Source organism: Microcaecilia unicolor, chromosome 8, assembly GCF_901765095.1.
Source record: "Microcaecilia unicolor chromosome 8, aMicUni1.1, whole genome shotgun sequence".
In the NCBI taxonomy this organism is placed as follows: domain Eukaryota; kingdom Metazoa; phylum Chordata; class Amphibia; order Gymnophiona; family Siphonopidae; genus Microcaecilia; species Microcaecilia unicolor.
In genome coordinates, this window is record NC_044038.1 from 172,495,771 (window position 1) to 172,517,102 (window position 21,332).

A 21,332-nucleotide genomic window follows, 5' to 3' on the forward strand; every position below is an offset into this window, starting at 1 on the left:
CCGCCTCAAAGGACGACCTTAAAGCCGCCTCCAATCTCCTGTCTTGGGCGTCCTTTAGGGCCGTGCCACCTTCCACCGGCAATGCCGTTTTCTTAGTCACCGCAGTGATTAAAGAATCCACGGTAGGCCACAGATAGGCCTCACGTTCACTCACAGCCAAAGGATAGAGGCGGGACATAGCCCTAGCCACTTTAAGGCTCGCTTCTGGGACATCCCATTGAGCCGAAATTAAGGTGTGCATGGCATCATGCACGTGGAAGGTTCTAGGCGGGCGCTTAGTCCCCAGCATAATGGCAGAGCCAACAGGGGCTGAGGGAGAGACGTCCTCCGGAGAGGATATCTTCAAAGTGTCCATGGCCTGTAACAACAGGTTGGGCAAATCCTCCGGGCGAAAAAGCCGCGCTGCAGAGGGGTCATCCGCTCCATCCGAGCGGGGATCCGTCTCCACCAAGGAATCCGCAAAGGACCGTTGGGAGACCTCAGACACGCTGCCCTCATCTACATCGGAGGAGACAAATTCCTCCAAGGCCTGGGAATCAACCCGAGGGCGTTTACCTCTGGGAACCTCAACCTCTTTACCAGAGGAGGGAGCGGGGGCAGCGTTGTGCATGAGGAAGGCCCGATGCAGCAGCAAAACAAACTCGGGGGAGAAACCCCCCAGACTGTGCACCTCCGCAGCCTGGGCAACAGCCCTAGGCGCGCTCTCAACCGGCGCTCGCAGCGGGGGAGAGACATGCTGCGCATCCAAAATGGCGTCCGGCGCGAAACTCCGCGAAGGAGCCGCGCGGGAAGAACGGCTCTTAACTTTAGCCGCTTCTGTGCCGTCGCCCAAATTAAGGGCGTTCATGGCATTAATGTCTCCAACCTCAAGGGCGGCCCAAGAAGAAGCCGTCCGAGCCGCGTGGCCGGCCAAGATGGCGGAGGCGAGGAGCGGGGGATGGGCGTTTATGGCGGGAAAAACCGCCACGCCGGAGGAAGGACCGGGACATGCATCGGTCGCGAAACTGTCACCCACCAAGGGCGAATCCGGCTTGAAGACCCCCGCATCCCCTCTAGAAGCGCTCGAGCGACCCGGGGAGCGACCCTTTGCGCCCTCGCCCTCCGACGCCATGAGCCACGAGGAGAAGAATCGGGGAACCCCCGCCCGCTATAAAAAGGTAAAATTACCTGCTGTCCGCTCCGAGTTGTAACGACCTGGTGTCTCAGTGAGTAGCTGCAATAGACGCTTAAATAAACGTCGAAATAAACGCCTTTAAGGCCGTACAAAATTTTTTTTTTTTTTTTTAACGGAGCCAGCGGGAGGGGGGAGAAAAGGAGGGACCTGGCACCACCAGGTTTGCACTTGCTCAAAAGAGCCCTCAACCCCAGGCACTCAACAAAACCTAAAAATTAGGCTTGGAGGCCTAGCCAGAGCTGCTGCTGTGTGTGACCACCACCTGCTGAGATAGAGAACATACTGAGGAGTTTCCGGCAGCACATGACCACATATAGGGAGGCAAAAGTTTGCTCTCTATCTCCACCTGCTGGTAGATGGACACAACCCACCAGTCTATGGATTGATCAGCTTGATGATATGGAACTGTAGTTGCAACAACTGGACTACAATAAACTGTGAAGGGATATAAAACAGGGGGAAAAAATCCTCAAGTATTTGCAAATGAATGTTTATGGAATAAGCTCCCAGACCCCATTCCAACTGAGCTAGAATTCCAAGAGGTGTTGGAGGAAGAGGGAAAGAAGAAAACTGCAGGTCAAAATAATTGCTCAAGCTGCATCCCCCCCTGGTGTTTTAATGTTTTGTTTTTTAATTTCTTTATTAATTTTCTTATAACATTCAAACATGAATTAGTATCAGAAATATCTGAATTTTAACACATAGAAAAAATATAGCAAGTCTCCAGGAAATTCTACAAAAACTTTTTGACCACAACATATGGATCCAAGATGAAAGTAAAATAAAATTCAGCAATTACATTCTATTATTAGAGCAGAGAGCATACCAACAATACAATCAGACAGCAGCATTATTCTGGTTAGCTTCTACCAGGGGGTCTCTCATCCTTTCTTTACTTATTACAAATTCTTGAAGTTTCTTGGGGTCAGTGAATAGAAAATTATTATTTTCATAACTTATCAAACATTTACTAGGAAATGTAACAAAGAAGGTTGCCCCTAGGGCTACCACTCTTGGTTTAAACACCAAGAGCTCCTTCCTTCTCATTTGGGTTTCTTTAGACAAATCTGGAAATATATTTATCATTGCACCCATGAAAACTTCTTTCATATGTTGAAAATATAATTTCAAAACATTGATTTTGTCTAATTCAAAAACAAAAGAAACAAGCAGAGTTGCTCTTTCAGATTCCACTGATGTCTCTAGGATTTCGGTAACATTTAAATCCTCTCTAAGCGTTTGAACATTTGTTCTCACATTTCTTTTTATATAATATGCTTTCGCAACCGGTGGAAAATTGTCTTTTGTAAATCCCAGGATATCATGAAAATATTTCTTTAGGAGTTCCATCGGGGAAATAAAAGATGAAACAGGAAAGTTGAGAAATCTCAGATTATTTTTTCTAAGTTGATTTTCAAATGATTCCATTTTCTTTGCAGTCACATTTTTTTCTTTTATCAGTGCTGACATTGCTTCCTTAGCTGTTTTCATCTCACATTCTAATCTTTTAAAGTCACTCTTTTGTTCTTCCACTTTATTAGACACCTGTTGCAAATTATTTTTAAGTTCTAATGTCTCTCCTCGAAGGGATTCAGAAATTTTCACCAAAGATGAGTTCACCCTCTGTATGGCATCCCAAAGAGTGTCTAATGTGACTAAGGCAGGTCTTACCGAACCACAAATTCCCCCGGAAACTCTTCCTCTGGGCTGAATAGGCATTGAGGTAATCCTCGTCGCTCCATCCGATATCTCTCCAGCAGAAAGCACGGTGAGGGAGCCTCCTCCGAGCACCTGGACGGGTAAGCCCAAGCCGGACGCCTCCAAGTGTTCGCTAACCAACAAACTGTTGCTTCCGGGTTGTGGCGGGGTCATGCCTTGCGGGGGAGGACTCAAGGTAGCTCCCTCCGTACTGCTGCTCACGGCTATTTGCCTGATTTCCCCTGAAGTATTCGCTGGAATGCCCGACATCAGGACTCCATATTGCTCCAAGGTAGGTTGGCGTGTGGGGGGGGAAATTTCCAATCGGACCCGAGGGGGCTGGGGTGCCGATTTTTCCCTTTCTTTTCCCCATCTCCTGGGGACGCACCAAACAACCAGCACAAACTTGAAGTTCAGGAGCACTCACGATGTACGTCAGCTCGCAAACGCCATCTTGGATCGGTTTTTCTTAATGTTTTTTTAAATTTAGTTTTGATACAGAACCATTACAATAAACTTCTTTTTTTAATGAGAAGCATAATGTGTCAGTAGAAAAGTATAATGTAGCCCACAACAAAAGGAAATAGATCCAACCCAATAAAATAATAAACTCAAACAAATTAAAGATGGCAATACTGAGCAATAAGCAGCAAACGAAAGGAGTAAATAAGCTCAGACAAAACTAAATATTATAAACAAACATCTTTAAATATTTATCTTATTTTGAAAATCTGTATCTATAATGGAACCATCAATGATACAATCAAATTCACCTCATATGAAGGTGGCTAAGAAATTTTCCAACTGAACAGGATCAGCATTGTTGCTCATCTGTAACAATTGCTTTGCATAGACAATAGGATTGATCAAGGATACAAGTGAGTGAAGTCATCACTTGTCACCAGATTACAACAGCTCTCCCATAGTTCAGTACTTAGAGGTTGATGCACAAAGGTCCCCAGAAAGAACCACCTGGTATTTCCACCTCGGTAAAATTACCGCTTTGGAAATATAGAGCAATTCCCAGAGCAACTCAAATGCAAGCAGCTTGATAGGGGGGAAGCCAGTCGGTCAGCTGAGGAAGAGCAGAGCAGCCAATCGCTAGGCGTGGCTGCTCTGCGCATGCTCAGAGCGGGGCTTGTATATGGCTTTCATACATGCAAAGAAGCTGCATGTATGATAGCTGGTGTTGCTTTTTTTTTTCCCTCAAAACTGCTGTGGGCCTCCAATCCCACTTCTCTGCCACTGTCAGAGATCTTAAATGAAGTTATCCAATAGGCTTTTGTTCTTTGGAGGGTGGTGAGGTGAAGAGTGGGTGCTAGCAGGGCTGCTCCAGCACATCTTATTTTCTCCCCACAGGTCCTTCTCCTCTTGCAGGAATGACAGAGGGCTCTGAAGCGGCTGTGGAGTACTTACGACAAATGAAGAACTGTCAGGACCGACAGCTCCATACCTCCCATTAAATTTTCCATGGTAAAGGTAGGGGCTGCTTCTGTGCATCACTCAGAAAACGGCTGTGCATGCACATTTGTATAGTAATTAGCTCATCATAATAGCTTTGCATACAATTTTCGTTAGCTGCAACCGTGACAGGAAAAGAGCTTGCAGAACCCTTCTGTGCATGTCTCGCTGAACTCAGGTGCTTGCTAAACCTGCAAGAACCAGTGTAAAAACCACACTGCTGACTCGTTAGGTTTTGTGCATCTGGCCTTCGGTGTAAAGTTCTGAACACGTACACCAGTCTCACATGCAGCACTCTCCTAGACTTCTCGGTTAGTTCCATAGCTCAAAAAGGAATGAGGTAGGAGGGACTGTGTGCCTGATCAGTTCTGCTGTCCGTGGAAGACATCTACTACAGGTACAGTGCATTGACAAGCAGGATTGGATCAGGAATAACACAGTGACTTCCAAACTTAGGGCTGCTCATCTCTATCTATTTTACGCTATTCAGCTGTAGCTCTGCATCGAAAAGATGTGAGAGTTGTAGTATTATACAGAAAAATCGACCAGCACTGCTTGACCAAATGAACTGTAGGCTGGCCCAAGCAGTACTATGATGTAAATGTAGGAAGTGAGGACCCAAGCCATAGCCATGAATTCTGATGAAGTCTATTGTGGATCTCCACCAAGCAGTGCAGTCTATATGGTGTCAGAAAGGACCTTGTATAAGGGGTAATTTTCTAAGCAGCCAGCATTTTAGTGGTCTTATAAAATATTCACTAGCATGAAAGTACACATGCACATTTCACGGCATGCACTGCAGTGGAGTTTGGGTGAAGTCTGCATTTATACGCATAGATTATAAAATTCCTTAATTTACATGCATGGTCTGCATTAACATTTACACTAGTCATAAAGTCAGTATTAAGTGCTAGTGTCTACACGCACATGCATTCTTTTACCAGAGCCGGTGGTTGGGAGGCAGGGCTGGTGGTGGGGAGGTGAGGATAGTGCTGGGCAGACTTATACGGTCTGTGCCTGTGCCAGAGCCGGTGGTTGGGAGGTGGGGCTGGTAGTTGGGAGGCGGGGCTGGTAGTTGGGAGGCGGGGATAGTGCGGGGCAGACTTATACGGTCTGTGCCCTGAAGAGCACAGGTACAAATCAAAGCAGGGTATACACAAAAAGCAGCAAATATGAGTTATCTTGTTGGGCAGACTGGATGGACCGTGCAGGTCTTTTTCTGCCGTCATCTACTATGTTACTATGTTACTCCTACGCTAAGCATGTACTTGACTTTACAAAAAAGGTGCATGAAAACACGCTTAAACTAGGTGTAGCTTTATAACATTTTATTTATTTATTTTTGTTACATTTGTACCCCGCGCTTTCCCACTCATGGCAGGCTCAATGCGGTTTACATGGGGCAATGGAGGGTTAAGTGACTTGCCCAGAGTCACAAGGAGCTGCCTGTGCCTGAAGTGGGAATCGAACTCAGTTCCTCAGGACCAAACTCCACCACCAAACCACTAGGCCACTCCTCCACTCCATTTCCTTTTCAGTGTGTACAATGGACCCTTTGAAGAAAAGACTATTTTACAGAAGGTGAGCTCACCTTCTGAAAAACTGATTACAAAGCCCAGGCAAACTCTCTCACTCTCAAGGATCATTGAAAGGATTTCTGAGGATACTGCCAGAAGCAAGTCATTGAGATAGAGGATGACCTTGTTTGAAAACATGTACAGACAAAACTACAAGGCATATGGTAAAAACTACTAATAGTGGTCTTTGAACAGTTAGATATGGATAGGATGCAAGTTAAAGCATGTTTGAGATCCAAAGTGCACAGCCAGTCTCCCTTCTTCAGGGAACCCAGACTGGAGAGAAGTCTGTTAAATCTTGAATTTCTCTTTGCAGAGAAGGTTTATTTATTTGGATTTTGCCCTCACACCTTTTCAGTCGCTCAAGGTGAGTTACATTCAGGTACACTGGGTATATTTCCCTGTCCCCAAATCTAAGCTTGTACCTGAGGCAACGGAGGGTTAAAATGACTTGGCCAAGATCACAAGGAGCAGCAGTGGGATTTGAACCGGCCACCTCTGGATGTCAAGATGGGTGCTCTAACCACTATGCCACTCTTCCACTTAGAGGTTGAAATCCACGAGTCCCAGGATGAATTGTTTTCTTGGGAATCAAGCAGAGTCCAGAAAAGAAGCTTTGATTCCTATGGTAGTGCTGCAATTGGTATGGGCTTGGGGTAGACAAGACCATCACAAGCCAAATAGGATGTATAAGAAAACCTCATGCTGAGAACTCATGAATCTGGTAATTTTACTCCCAGTGCAGAATGAACAAATAAAATCTGATCTCCTACAAGTAGGGCAGGGTATAGGTTTTGAAGATACATGGGCTGCAATAGAGGCTTGAGTCAAAACTTAATAAGCAGCAATGTGGGCTTAAGAAAGACCGTCTTCCATAAATGGTTTAAAAAGACAGTTTAGTCCTACTCTCTGTTTTAGCCAGTTAGAAGTCCAAAAAATGGCTCTGCCTCATATCCCACAACTCTAATTCCTAAAGTCTCTCTCTCATGAGGGATTTTGTCAAATGCCTTCTGAAAATGCAACACTCTATTTTATTTAGCGCGTTTGATATGCCGCCAAGGCCTTCACATAGGCAAACAGGGATAACAAGTACAATTTTCTGTACATGTACTAGTACTGTGCCTAATGGGCTCACAATCTAAGTAGTATATATTGCACCTGCACACACATTTTCATGCTTAATATATATTCATCAATTTAGCAAATAAATACAAGTTATCACATCCCAGAAACTTTTCAAACTATTTAATGTATATCAAAACTTCTAAACTAGAGTAATATATCCAGCTGAAGAATGAACAAACATTGAATTTTGTAGGGTTTTTTTTTACATGAACATTCTCTAATGCTTAAAACTACACTTCTTTTTTTTTTTTTTAATAAGTATTGATCAGTCAAAAGTTTTGGTCCACAAACTCAGGGCCCTGTTTACCAAGGTGTGCTAGCGTTTTTAGCGCGCACTAACCGTGTAGATGCCCATAGGAATATTATGGGTATCTACATAGCTAGCGAGCACTAAAAACACTAATGCACCTCCAGCACGGCTTAGTAAACAGGGGTCCTTAAACAGAGAAGGTGTAAAATACATTAAGTAAATGTTAGATGCTATTATTACATTGGAGCTAGGCATACAATTATACTACACATCTGGCATTTGAAATACATGGCAAAGAGGTGCCGAGTATAATACTTTTCTCATTTTTCAACTTTTATTTTGGGGTGTTTTTATGTTCAGTGGGCAAGAGCAAGCAGATTTCTAACATTCAAAGAGATACTACAGGACAGCCGTAAGGGTGGAAAGGAAACAAGTATCCAGCTGCGATCTAATGACCAAGCAATTTTTATCTCATCGTGAAAGCTGTCATTTAAGACAACGTTTTAATGTAAAATCCAAAATTCAGCGTGTACTACTGCTCACCTACAATATACAGCTTTAAACACACTTCCAAGGAAAAAAAAAACTGGTTGATTGACTTTACAGTTCTGGAGTTAATTCTTCCAGAATTATGCTCCTACACAAAAGGTTTGCCAGCTCTTCCAAGGCCTACTAGATAATGTATTATGCTAGGAGTTGTTCTGAAATAGAACTGACTGGAAACTATAGTGCAGCTGGGTAGCCTGGTACTAGGGACTTACATTACTCTTCCAATCTGAAACAGGTTTTTTTTTCCTTTTGGAAAGTGTGTACTGTATAGCAGTATATGTAGGGAGCAACATTACGCTAACTTTGGCAGGCTAAGGTCAAAATGCTGCTTTAGTATTTAAATAACCATAGATTGATAACAAATAATAATGATTTTAAATAGTTCTACTATTTACCATAGTCAAACAAAATAATTTCAAAAAATCTCAAACTACTCTGATAGTACACATGCATTACAACAGTTTAATATAATTGACGCTCACTGAGTGATATGTTGATTTAAGTATTTTGCGGGAACCTCAAACTGAGGTTTACCATCATCAGAACTGTGATGGTAAATGCTGCTGAAATATATTACACATTTGATTACTGTAAAGAAATATTAGTGTAATGAAATATGTAGAATACAAGTGTAATGAAAAGGGCAACAACATAACGTTCAATAAATAATTAGTTAGTAAAACAATAGTAAACAACTCAACATGTTTTAGCCCATATATAAGGGCTTGTTTCATTGGGGGGGGGGGGGGGGGGGGTCGCTCAACTTTCTTCCTGGAGCCTTGGAAAAAGCAGTCCTATATAGCTCACAGGTGACAAAAAATGTATTCGGAGATTACAGAATACATCCAATATTCCATTAATCTAGGTTACACTGAAGATATTTGCACGTATGCACAAACAACTTCATTTGAGAATTGAAATCAACTATATCACGATGGGCAAAAGGCCTTATCGTACATTATCCATCTAAAAGCCATGTAAACATTTTGTCATCTTAAGAAAGGCTTTTGTGATACAGTTTTCAAGCAAGTCCAAACAAATGTCAGATCATTTCTTTGAACTATTTGTTGTACTAGCGGGTTATTAGGTAATTATTCTTTTGATGACACTGACCTTGCAGACATTGAGGGCTATATGATTACATTTATGCAATGAGTTGAAAATGTGTAAACACTCTTATTTAAAGTTCACATTTCTGTTTCTTTCTTTTTTTTTTTTAATCTATCTCTCAAGATTGAACACCTCTGCCCAACCCAGTGAACTGTGCTATTGATTTGGGTTTATCTGGTCCTTTTCTACTGACTGTAGACAGAGGAAGCATTTCACTAGCTGCGTTATATTTGTATATAAACCTCTCAACAAAATGATAATGAAAAAGGAATCTGAACACATTTATGGGGCCTTAAACAATTTCTTTTTGAAAAGTTATTTTTAATAAGGAGTTGGTGCTGCTTTGCCTATGCAGTGCTGCTATCTGTCCAAAATTTATGATCAAGAATAAATATCCACCACAGTTAACAGTATGGATTATTTACTTATAAGTCAGATGTCATTCCCACCACTACAGTGAAAGAGATTCTTTAATATTTAATATATTTTACCCTATAGATTTTAACACATTGCTCAAGAGTTAAGCACAGTGATTTTTTTTTTGCTTATGCTATTTAAACTAATAGACCCCAATGAAGGTACACCTCAATTTCTCAGAGTAATCTGTCACAGCTGACTGTTGAAGTCCTAAAGCATTCTTTTGGTACCCAATTCACGCCTTCTCTACAGAGTTGTCTTTTTCTCCTCTTGAGCAATCTGATTCACTGGAAAAATCTGTTTCTGATCTTCAAACCTGATAATATCATCTGTGGGGAAAAAGAACAACAAATATTCAACACTGGATTTATCACTACTATTACTTCACAGTTTATATTAACACCTTAGGGGTCCTTTTACTAAAGGGCACTGAAAAATGGCCTGCGGTAGTGTAGACGCAGGTTTTGGGAATGCGTAGAATTATTTTTCAGTGCACCTACAAAAAAATGCCTTTTTAAAACTTTTTGTCAAAAATGGACATGCGGTAAAATGAAAATTGCTACGCATCCATTTTGGGTCTGAGAACTTACCACAAGCCATTGACCTAGCAATAAGGTCTCACGCAGTAACTGGGCGGTAATGGTCTACACGCGTAGCTGATGCGCGCCAGAAAATAAAAAATATTTTTCAGACGCCCGCAGTGGACACACGCCAAAAATGAAATTACCAGAAGGGCCACGTGGTAGCCAGGCAGTAACTTGGAATTGGTGCACGTTGGGAATGCATAGGCGCTTACGCGGCTTAGTAAAAGGGCCCCTTAGTATGTAAAGTAACGCCCTTAAGCTCATGAAGTATATCAGTTTAACAGTGCTGGGAAAATGGCGTTCCTTATCTATAATGGGGGTTTCTCCATAGACAGCAGGAGAATGCAGCTACACTAACTGATGACATATGCTTGAGCTCTATGTCAGGAAAGTTACTTATTCCCCCAGGGATCTGGACTGAGTGGCCTAACACCTGAACTTTGGGACCTGCTGCAGATAACTCGAGGAAAGCTTTAGTAAAAGACCCCCCCCCCTGCTAGTAGTTGCTGAATGGCAAATTATAATTACATCTAAACTGCAAGTTTTAGGATAATAATAGTATCTCTTGAAAAAAAACAGCAATTATCAATTTAGCTTACTTTCCAAAAGCACCAGAGGACATTTTTTCTAGTAATTGCTTTTGCAGTAGCAAAACTTTGCTGCTCCCTAGTGGAAGGCAGATGACTGCTGGCAGAATAGGACTCATTTGGACTAAATACATGTTTTTTGAACTTCAAATCCATTATATTCAGCTTTTTAAAATGTCCTCTTTTATTGCTCTGTAATTCCAAGCTTTTTTTCATGTTCAGATTGGTTCCATTTACTCATTCATCTTGTAAATAAGATAAATTTCTCCACCACATATGTATGATACAAAATTTAAATAAACTGTGGATCAGGAAAGTGTCAAAATAACTAGGATCATTTGAGAACATCAACCTTAAGCAATAATCTTTCAAAACAACTCACCCTCTGAAATATAAATAAAATATTAGGCATACTAGTGCTAACAAAGAATTTGATTAATTCACCATACCATTAAGAAGTCTACCCTTGTACTTCCATTTTAATAGTTACTCCATTTTACCTTTTATGATAAAACTATTAATGACAGTATTTTAAGATAACACGAATATAGTGAAACTATGGAAGGACCACTGCCACTAAACCACATTCTTCTCAAGTTATAAAATGCACCAGTATTACAAAGCTTAACATAGTTGTCCAGAGACAACGACTCTTTCTCAGCTGCAACTACATACAATATGTTCAGTCTCTCTGTCCCCTCTGCTAAACATTTGGGTTCCCTACACCTGTGCCATTACCTATTGGCAGCTTCTTCATTAAAGCCAACACATTTTCATCCACAGGAAATCTTTCTGCTGAACATTGGGGATCGTGGGATTCTGGAGCTCTGATTACACTGCAAATTTCTAATGTTTTAAATAGTGTCTGGAAGAAAACCCGAAACCCAGAAAACATTGTTAAGTGTTTATGTTTATTTATACACTTTTAGACCAAAAGACTATGGGTTGCCAAAACAGAACCTGCTTAGCAGTAATCCTATAATGGCACATAAGCACCTAAGCTGTTAATAGTGCAAAGCTACATTAGTACACCAGAATTTAGGCACACCCACATGACAGGTCAATGGCTGGTGTAAGCAGGCACACAAGTGATAGTATTCTCTAAATGTGCATATAACTTAGTAACACGTCTACAGCCTGTTGATGCTCAGTAGCAGGAAAACAGGAATTGGAAACGGATCCAGGCACTTCAAACATAGACCAAGGATCATCCAAAATGAGATTAAAACTTTTATTGATGACTCTTAATGATGACTTCACATGGCACCGTGTTTTGGCAAAAGGTGCCTGCCTCAGGAGTCTCTTAAAAGTATTGTATTATAAAAATAATAGTCACTAAGAAGTCTGTCTTCAAAGATTGCACCGCTAAAGAAAGTCTTGAAAAAGACAGCCAGTCGAAGAAAGTTAACGGTCTTGCCCCTTGTAGTTAAGTGCTAAGTGACACTGGAATGTATCTTATAGAACAGTGCACGAAAATGCCTATTAATGGCACCTCTGTGCAATGCTAGCAGTCTGTAACTATGACTGCACTTGACATGTGAACTGAGGGGGGATATATCATTGCATCTCCTCCTGTATAAAAATAACGGCCGTCTATTCAGTCGTCTTGAGATGCACCGCTGTGCAGCTGAGACATTCCAACAGTAGGGATGCTGCAATCGTTTTGATTGATGCCACCAAAAAACGAACTACAGACTGCTTCTGCCCTAAGGTGGGCAGAAAACCTTTACATTTGCATAAGGGGACTAAATGCAGAAATTTGGAACAGTTTGGATGGGGAGCTTGGTTCCAACTAGCAGGTGGGGTAAAGATTTCACTTTTTATCTCCTGCAATGCAATGGGCTTTCCACTGGTATAATTAAAACTTAAAGAATTGCACTGAAAAGAGTCAGTACTTTGCTGCTTCACTGCGCTTAGTATGAGGGCGACTCTGATCCTGTGATACACTAACATTACGCATTCAAGTTAGTAGTCTTTTGATACTAATCAAATTTAATCATCTTATTACCAAACTTAACATAGCAATCAGCAGTTCTTATTTCATCTGAAGGTCCTCAGAAGGGTACCATTAGGTGGAATATCAAATTTCGGGGTCCTTTTACTAAGCTGCATTAGCATTGGCGTCCTTCAGTTAACTGCCAAATTAGCACATGCAAACAGTGTGCTACAAAATATTTCAAAAATTTTTTCAGGGGGGGAGAAAGCGGGTGTTCCTCCGCTAATCAGTTAGCGCAGCAACATTACTATAAGCCTATACTACCTATATAACGGTTGGAAGTAAGTGGTCATGCAGTAAAATGGCAACATTAGAGCATCACAACACACTACAAAATGTTACAGAAACCAAAGAAAACTAAAAATAAATATACTATTATAAAAAACCAACTTCAAAACAAGATTTATTGTGAAAAATTTCAAATGTGCTCAGTTTTTTGGTGTTTTACTGTGACTCAAAGGCTCGAGATATGTAAAATCACCTGTATCACCATCATAGCACACCCTACCTCCACACCACTATCTAATCACAGAACATCAGGGACAGTCTCTGCATCTAATTCAAAATAGATGAAATAGTATAGACTTAGCTTTGTGTAAATTGTGGCTAGTGCAGTATTGTTCAAAGTTCAGTAGGGTGCCGGTGTACAAGGGCTGTGCAAGTCTCAAACTGGAGCAAAACCTTTTTGCTTCAATACGTGCAAATAAATATCCATTGTTCAATATTCATGGTTCCCATTAGAGCATCGCCAGTAACACAAAAAGGCCATTTTTATAGCTGTGGTTAAAATGGCCCTTAGTGCACAGGAAAAACCTGCAAGGGCGCATTAAAGGCCACTTTATGCCGCAGCCTTGTAAAAGGACCCTGTCGTGATTTTTGTGCATTTCAGTGCTACAGTACAAATTATGAAAATGCAAATCAAATTGTATCACTACTTCTATACATTTTTATGTTTGTAATAAAACAGGATTTCTACTCAGGGGGTCTTTTACTAAAACATAGCTCGCCTTATCTGCAGCAGGGCCCATGGGAATAAAATGGGCCCTGCTGCAGGTAACTCGAGCTAAGCTTTAGTAAATGACCCCCTCAATTTACAAAAAATTACTTCTCCCACTTCCATTTTCAGGATTTGTACCACATCTAGTCTCCTGATCTTTACCAGAGAGCTTATGGTACTTCCCTTCAGCCTTTTCTTTTCAACATTATTAGACAATTGCTCATGACATTTTAGGAAAAAATATGTACAAGCAGAGTAGCAGCCTACTGGTTAGAGCCACGTGCTAAGACCGGGGAAACCAGGGTTCACATCCTATGTCTCCCACTGATTCTCCTGACTGTGGTCTGGTCATTTCACAATTCATTTGCCTCATGTTCAAAACTTAAGATTGCAAAGGCCAAACAACCAGTTAAATATTTACTGTATCTAAATTTGTACTTCATCTTGTGCTCAGATTTGGAAAGTTGAATAACTAAATCCAGCTCTAAGGAGACTGAGTAGTGGTTTGCTGTATATGTTGTGGGACGGTATTTATAAACAATTAAACCCTCAAACCTTTTCTTGCTTAGTTTTGCACATAAGCTTTTAAATAATCATTTTCTCTCATACTTTTCTTGAACAAATCCATGAATGCTGGCGACTGGGGTGATGATGTATGCATGTGGATAGTTATGTGGTAGACTTCCACTGTTCGTCACTTTTCTGGCCATCACAAATATAAAACATGAGAACCTGGTAACGGGTGAATTCATCTGTAGAGAGGTGAGCAGGAACTATCTCACTGGAACAAACAAAAGGACCGGTTGTATTGACCATCAGCTCGTCTTCCAAAGATGACATACAAACTGGTGATAGGTCCATCTGTAACCCATAAAAATACAAAACAAAATACATTCCTTAATATTGTATTGTGAATTACCATTCTGTATCTCTAATTCTACATATGAAACAAAAGTTTATTTCACCCATGATCATATATGTATTTTTTTTACCAGTAAAATGGGTCAAATATATTCACCTGGATATTCTGAAAAAATATATCCACTTGTAGCCCTCAAAGTCCACTTATTTAACCTGTCACACATCAATTACATGGAGTAATATAGTAGGTGACAACAGGAAAAGAACAGACCCTTCCAGTCCGGCCACTATGTTTTGTCCACAATGCCAAGAATGTATCCCGACTGCCATCAGAATTTCAGTCCTTATCCAAAACAAATTTTGGCACCCTCTATTACACCTAACCCTCCTGCACAGCTGAGCATGTAAGATCCCCTTTTAAGTTCTCCAGCATTCCTTCCTTTCCAGATCCAACATAAGGCCTCACTATAAGCCACACATTTACTAAGACCAGCACAGGTGTTTAGTTTTAAACCATTTACATCATTTCTCTGTGACCACCAGGAGGAGCTAGAGTCAGTTTTGGGTGACAGCACCCTGTGTGTTGCCATGCTGGATTCTCTTGCTCTCATTAAAAAAGAGCTGTGCAGCTACTGCTGAGCATATGCATAGCCGCCGAGGGGGGGGGGGGGGGGGGCAAATTTTCAAAGGCCCAGGCCTCTAGGGGGGGGCCCAGCACAAGGGTCTCTCTCTCTCTCCTGCTCCTGACGGGACCCGGGTGATCGCATCCTGACCGGAGCAGGAGAGAGAAAACTCCTGCGCCGGGCCCCCCTTGCACTGCTTGCCTAGCAGCTGCTGAGCCCTCAGGTCGCACACGCTCAGTTATGAGACTGAGCATGTGCGACCTGAGGAAAGCAGTCACAGGGGCAGGCAACGCTGGGCAGAGGAAGGAGCCGTGCTGCCTGCAGCTGGCGGAGCCAGCCAAGGTACTTTGCTTCGGGTGGGTGGCACCGGCGATGATTTCTTTTTGGGGGGGGGGGGGGGGCACGGCAGCGGTGATGACGATTCTGCCATGGGCTCAGCGGAGGTGGCCCTGCCGGCTCAATCTCTCGGTGGCCCTGAGTATATGCAGGAGTTCCTGCACTGCCAGTGGTCTGCAGCTCGCTGTCCTTTTGATGACAATGCCAAATATTTTTGTAAATGCTCTCCTTAGTGTTACTAAAGATAAATTTTTAAAAAAATAAAAATGACAGATGCAAAAACCCTAACCAGTCACCCCAGGCACCTAAGAGATAGAGGGCAGAACTCTACCTTGAGTGAATTTCTTCAAAATGGCAGTAAATACATCCTAAATAAATAAATATGGCTCCACTCTTCTCCTAAAGGGCCTTAACCAAATACCATGACAGTAACTGAGAAAGCAATTAGAGCCACAAAGCTACTGAGTCCCTCTCAGACACTGCAGCCCTCAGAGCTACGAAGAAAGGGCAAGAGAAAATCAAACATTTTATATTATTTCTTATACAGTTTGGATGTTAGAAATTGAATACTGCACATACCACTAAATCTTCTCGACGCAAGAACGGTATGCTTGTCAACACTTGCCTATTTGTCACTAGGATGCGTCGACTGGAGTTTTTACACTATGCAGAAATATAATGTGTTACAAGCAAATAATGGGTTCAAAGATTCTATGACTATATAAAAACATCTCTAAAATTAAGCCTATTACATATTTTTACTGTTCAATTACACTTCATGTGATTTGTTTTTATCAGAGGTGTTATAAATGCCTGAATAATTCCTGATATGAACTTATATGCTATGAAATCGCCCTCCCAATATGCAGGTAAACTCATGCATGTGTAGTTTGAAAATGCACCAATTTACCTGTGTGTGTGGGGGAGGGGAGGGAGTTAGTGTTTATGCACATATGGGACACAGAAATATCCAGAGTACCTGAATGTAACTCATATTGAGCTACTACTAAAAAAAGGTGCGAGCAAAATCTAAATAAATAAATATATCAGAAAAATGTGTGCATACACGCTAATTAACCCAGGAAATTACAGAGCATATTCAAAAGCATGGATTAATGAGACAAAGCCAACATGGATTTAGTGAAGGGAAATCTTGCCTCACCAATCTATTACATTTCTTTGATGGGGTGAATAAACATGTGGATAAAGGTGAGCCGGTTGATATTGTGTATCTGGATTTTCAAAAGGCGTTTGACAAAGTACCTCATGAAAGACTCGAGGAAATTGGAGAGTCATGGGATAGGAGGTATGTCCTATTGTGGATTAAAAACTGGTTAAAAGATGGAAAACAGAGTAGGGTTAAATTGTCAGTATTCTCAATGGAGAAGGGTTCCCCAGGGGTCTGTGCTGGGACCGCTGTGTTTTAACATATTTATAAATGATCTAGAAATGGAAGTAACTAGCGAGGTAATTAAATTTGCTGACGACACAAAGTTATTAAATCGCAAGTGGATTGTGAAAAATTACAAGAGGACCTTACGAGACTGGGCGTCTAAATGGCAGATGACATTTAATGTGAGCAAGTGCAAAGTGATGCATGTGGGAAATAGGAACCCAAATTATAGCTATGTTTATGCAACGTTCCACATTAGGAGTCACTGACCAGAAAATGGATCAAGGCGTCATCGTTGATGATACTTTGAAACCCTCTGCTCAGTGTGTGGCGGTGGCTAAGAAAACAAATAGGAAGTTAGATATTATTAGGAAAGGAATGGAAAACAAAAATGAGGACATTAAAATGCCTTTGTATCATTCCATGGTGTGACCGTACCTCGAATATTGTGTTCAATTCTGGTCCTCGCATCTCAAAACAGATATAGTGGAATTAGGAAAGGTACAGATAAGGGCGACGAAAATGATAATTGGGATGGGATGACTTCCTTATGAGGAAAGGCTAAAGTATTTAGGGCTCTTCAGCTTAGAGAAAAGATGGCTGAGGGGAGATATGATAAAAGTCTATAAAATAATGAGTGGAGTGCAACGGGTAGACATGAATCAATTGTTTACTCTTTCCAAAAATACTAGGACTAGGGGGCACACAATGAAGCTACATAGTAGTAAATTTAAAATGAATCAGAGAAAATATTTCTTCACTCAATGTGTAATTAAACTCTGGAATTTGTTGCCAGAGAATGTAGTAAAATCAGTTAGCTCAGCGGGGTTTCAAAAAGGTTTGGATGGTTTCCTAAAGGAAAAGTCCACAGACCATTATTAAATTGGACTTGGGGAAAATCCATTGTTTATTTCTAGGATAAGCAGCATAAAATGTATTATACTTTTTTGGGATCTTGCCAGGCACTTGTGACCTGGATTTGACCACTGTTGTAAACAGGATGCTGGGCTTGATGGACCTTCGGTCTGTCCCAGTATGGCAATACTTATGCACTTATGTACTGGACATAGTATTCTGAGGTTTTGCAATCGATCATAGGTGTCAGAATGGGGGGAGCGATGGGTGCCGTGGCACTCCCAAAAATCTCGAGGGAGCAGGAGGTGCAACAGGTTTTCCCCACACCCACCCAATACCCCCTGCCGCGCTCACCATTGCTGCTGCTGTTTCAGCAGTGGTGGCAAAAACAGAGAAAAAGAATGCGGGGCCACGCTGCTCCTGCTTACAGCTGGCAGTCCCGCCTTCCTCTGACATAATTTCCTGTTCTGGGGCAACCTTTATGTTGAGATTTTCTTGTTTATATGTTAATATTTTCAAATGTTAAATATATTTTTATGACTTCAAACTCCTCACAAATTTTCTGGACAACCATGTTGTATTTACTTAGATTGTCTTTCTTGGTATATTAATAGTATCACAGTACTGGGGACAGTAGCACACAAGTCAGTGGCCCATTGGGAATGACTTGGGTTGTCCTGCATTTTAGCTCATTCTTTTTAGTTTAACATCGTGCCTGTGTCTTAATGGTCTTGCTTACAGAGTTATAATATATATTTTCTGTTTTATTTAATTACTTAACATGTTAATTTATCAGGAGAGATTCTTGATTCTATCTATAAAATTCTATATAAAAATACAATGGAAAAAAAGCTTTGTATCTCTTGACCCATATATACCTAAATATGAAACATATATGTTCAGATTTAAAATTAGTACTCTCTCAATTGTAGAATAAGGGAGGAAATGAAAAGAATTCATATGCATAGATTATCTAGCACTTCTTCACTTCAACCTGACTGAAAAATTACCTTACCTTTTTGAGATCAAGGTCATTTCAATAGGTCAGTTGTCAGTCCTTATTCTAGCTCTCCCCCTCACATTTGGGCATAGCCAGTGAACTTTCAAGAACCTTAGTGTGCTTCCACACAGATGGACTGAATCACTACTTTACCGTTTTAGCCCTGATTACACAGGACTCATGAAAAATGAAACAGGATTGGAAGTCATTATCGTTCACCCTTTGTTTCAGGAGGTTTCAACATTTCTTAACAGTGAAAAACACCAAGATGACATTAACTGGAGGATGTGGCTCAATGACATTCTCACTTCCATTTAACTTCCTTTATAGGTTATCAATAGAAATCAAACAAAATAAAACATGGAAAAGAAAATAAGATGATACCTTTTTTATTGGACATAACTTAATACATTTCTTAATTAGCTTTCGAAGGTTGCCCTTCTTCTTCAGATCGGAAATAAGCAAATGTGTTGGCAGATAGTATATAAAAGAGAAACATCAAAGCATCACTTTGACAGTCTGACAGAGTGGGAGGGTGGGGGTATGCATGGGGACATCAAAGCATTTCATTGATATTCTAACAGGATGGGTGTTGGTAGGTGACAGGAGGGTAATAAACAGAGAAATAAACAGAGAAATACAGCTTCATGGTTTATAATGGGTTAGAAAACCCAGATCAATATTAAGTCCTGTTTGTTGGGTGTCAAAATATTCCCCATGCATACCCCCACCCTCCCACTCTGTCAGACTGGCAAAGTGATGCTTTGATGTTTCTCTTATATATACTATCTGCCAACACATTTGCTTATTTCCGATCTGACGAAGAAGGGCAACCTTCAAAAGCTAATCAAGAAATGTATTATGTCCAATAAAAAAGGTATCATCTTATTTTCTTTTCCATGTTTTATTTTGTTTGATTTCTATTGATAACCTTTAAGAGTGGACTAACATGGCTACCACACCTCTCTACTTCCTTTATAGAAATTGCAAGTTAGAATCTTTTGATATTGGCATGTTACTGGAGTTACCTTCTCAGGTTCAGATGTTCTCACTTGTAACCCTTCTGCAGTCACACCTGTAGAATTATTTGACATTTCCATTTTGCTTCTTCGGACATCACAGGACGGCATCTCATTATCTAGACAGTTGGAGAAGTCTACTTTTTTCTTGCATTTAATGTACTTAGATTTTAGAATGTCCTATAATGGATAGAACATTTAATTAAAAAAAAAACATTCTTGCCAAATGATATACCCATTACGAACAAAGAAGAGCATCAAGCAGACCAACCACCTTATAATTGAAAGAGAAAAACGCCTAGATTTCGACCCAAATCGGGAGATAGACGTTTATCTCACAAAAACGAATAAATCGGTATAATGGAAAGCCGATTTTGGACATTTTCAACTGCACTCCATCGTGGAAGCGTACAAAGTTGACGGGGGCGTGTTGGAGGCGTGGCAAAGGTGGAACTGGGGCGTGGTTATCGGCCGAGGAGAGATGGGCGTCTTTCGCCGATAATGGAAAAAAAGTATGCGTTTGTAGCTAGAATTTAGGGCACTTTTCCTGGGCCCTGTTTTTTCACGAATAAGGCCCCAAAAAGTGCCCTAAATGACCAGATTACCCCCAGAGGGAATCGGGGATGACCTCCCCTGACTCCCCCAGTGGTCACTAACCCCCTCCCACCACAAAAAATGATGTTTCACAACTTTTTATTTTCACCATCAAATGTCATACCCACCTCCCTGGCAGCAGTATGCAGGTCCCTGGAGCAGTTGTTCGGGGGTGCAGTGGACTTCAGGCAGGTGGACCCAGGCCCATCCCCTTCCTACCTGTTACAATTGTGCTGCTTAATGCTTATTAGTCGTCCAACCCCCCAAACCCACTGTACCCACATGTAGGTGCCCCTCTTCACCCCTTAGGGCTATAATAATGGTGTAGACTTGTGGGCAGTGGGTTTTGAGGGGGATTTGGGGGGCTCAACACACAAGGGAAGGGTGCTATGCACCTGGGAGCTCTTTTACCTTTTTTTTGTTTTTGTAAAAGTGCCCCCTAGGGTGCCCGGTTGGTGTCCTGGCATGTGAGGGGGACCAGTGCACTACAAATCCTGGCCCCTCCCACGAACAAATGCCTTGGATTTATTCGTTTTTGAGCTGGGCGCTTTCATTTTCCATTATCACTGAAAAACAAAAACGCCCAGCTCACAAATTGTTGAATAAAACATGGACGTCTATTTTTGTTCGAAAATACGGTTCGGTCCGCCCCTTCACGGACCCGTTCTCGGAGATAAACGCCCATGGAGATAGACGCTTTCGTTCAATGATGCCCCTCCAACTGTACCAAGGAAAAATAAAACTTAAGAGAATATTAGATGCCCTCACCTTTGACACTGGTCTTTCAAATACTGGACACACACTTTTTGAATGTTTTGGTGTTTTCTCCCTAGCAGACACCAACTTACACACCTTTTTTCCTGTGGGTTTTTTTTGTAAAAAAAACTTGTTATTTTACAGCAAGTGCAGTCTTTTTGGTATAAAGTATTACAAGGTACAATAACATAAAAAAAAAGCAAGTAAACATCCATGGAGTGGAGGAGTGGCGGACTTTGGTCCTGGGGAACTGAGAAACTGAGTTCAATTCCCGGCACAGGCAGCTCCATGTGACTCTGGGCAAGTCACTTAACCCTCCATTGCCTGCCGCATTGAGCCTGCCATGAGTGGGAAAGCGCGGGGTACAAAT

General features: G+C 41.4%; 1 protein-coding gene across 3 annotated transcripts in view; it reads right to left on the bottom strand.

Moving 5' to 3' along the window:
• Positions 1-7,399: 7,399 nt before the first annotated feature.
• MEIKIN (meiotic kinetochore factor) overlaps positions 7,400-21,332 on the bottom strand; it is a 32,160-nt gene continuing 18,227 nt past the window's right edge. For 2 of the 3 annotated variants that reach the window (XM_030213038.1, XM_030213040.1), the window contains 6 exons: positions 20,975-21,066; positions 19,622-19,792; positions 15,925-16,008; positions 14,258-14,386; positions 11,271-11,397; positions 7,400-9,690 (listed from right to left, as the gene is read on the bottom strand). In XM_030213038.1, coding sequence (XP_030068898.1) covers positions 9,608-9,690; positions 11,271-11,397; positions 14,258-14,386; positions 15,925-16,008; positions 19,622-19,792; positions 20,975-21,066 — 686 coding nt within the window. In that variant the 3' untranslated portion in view covers positions 7,400-9,607. The remainder of the gene's footprint in view (positions 9,691-11,270; positions 11,398-14,257; positions 14,387-15,924; positions 16,009-19,621; positions 19,793-20,974; positions 21,067-21,332) is intronic. The other variant, XM_030213039.1, reaches the window with a different exon arrangement.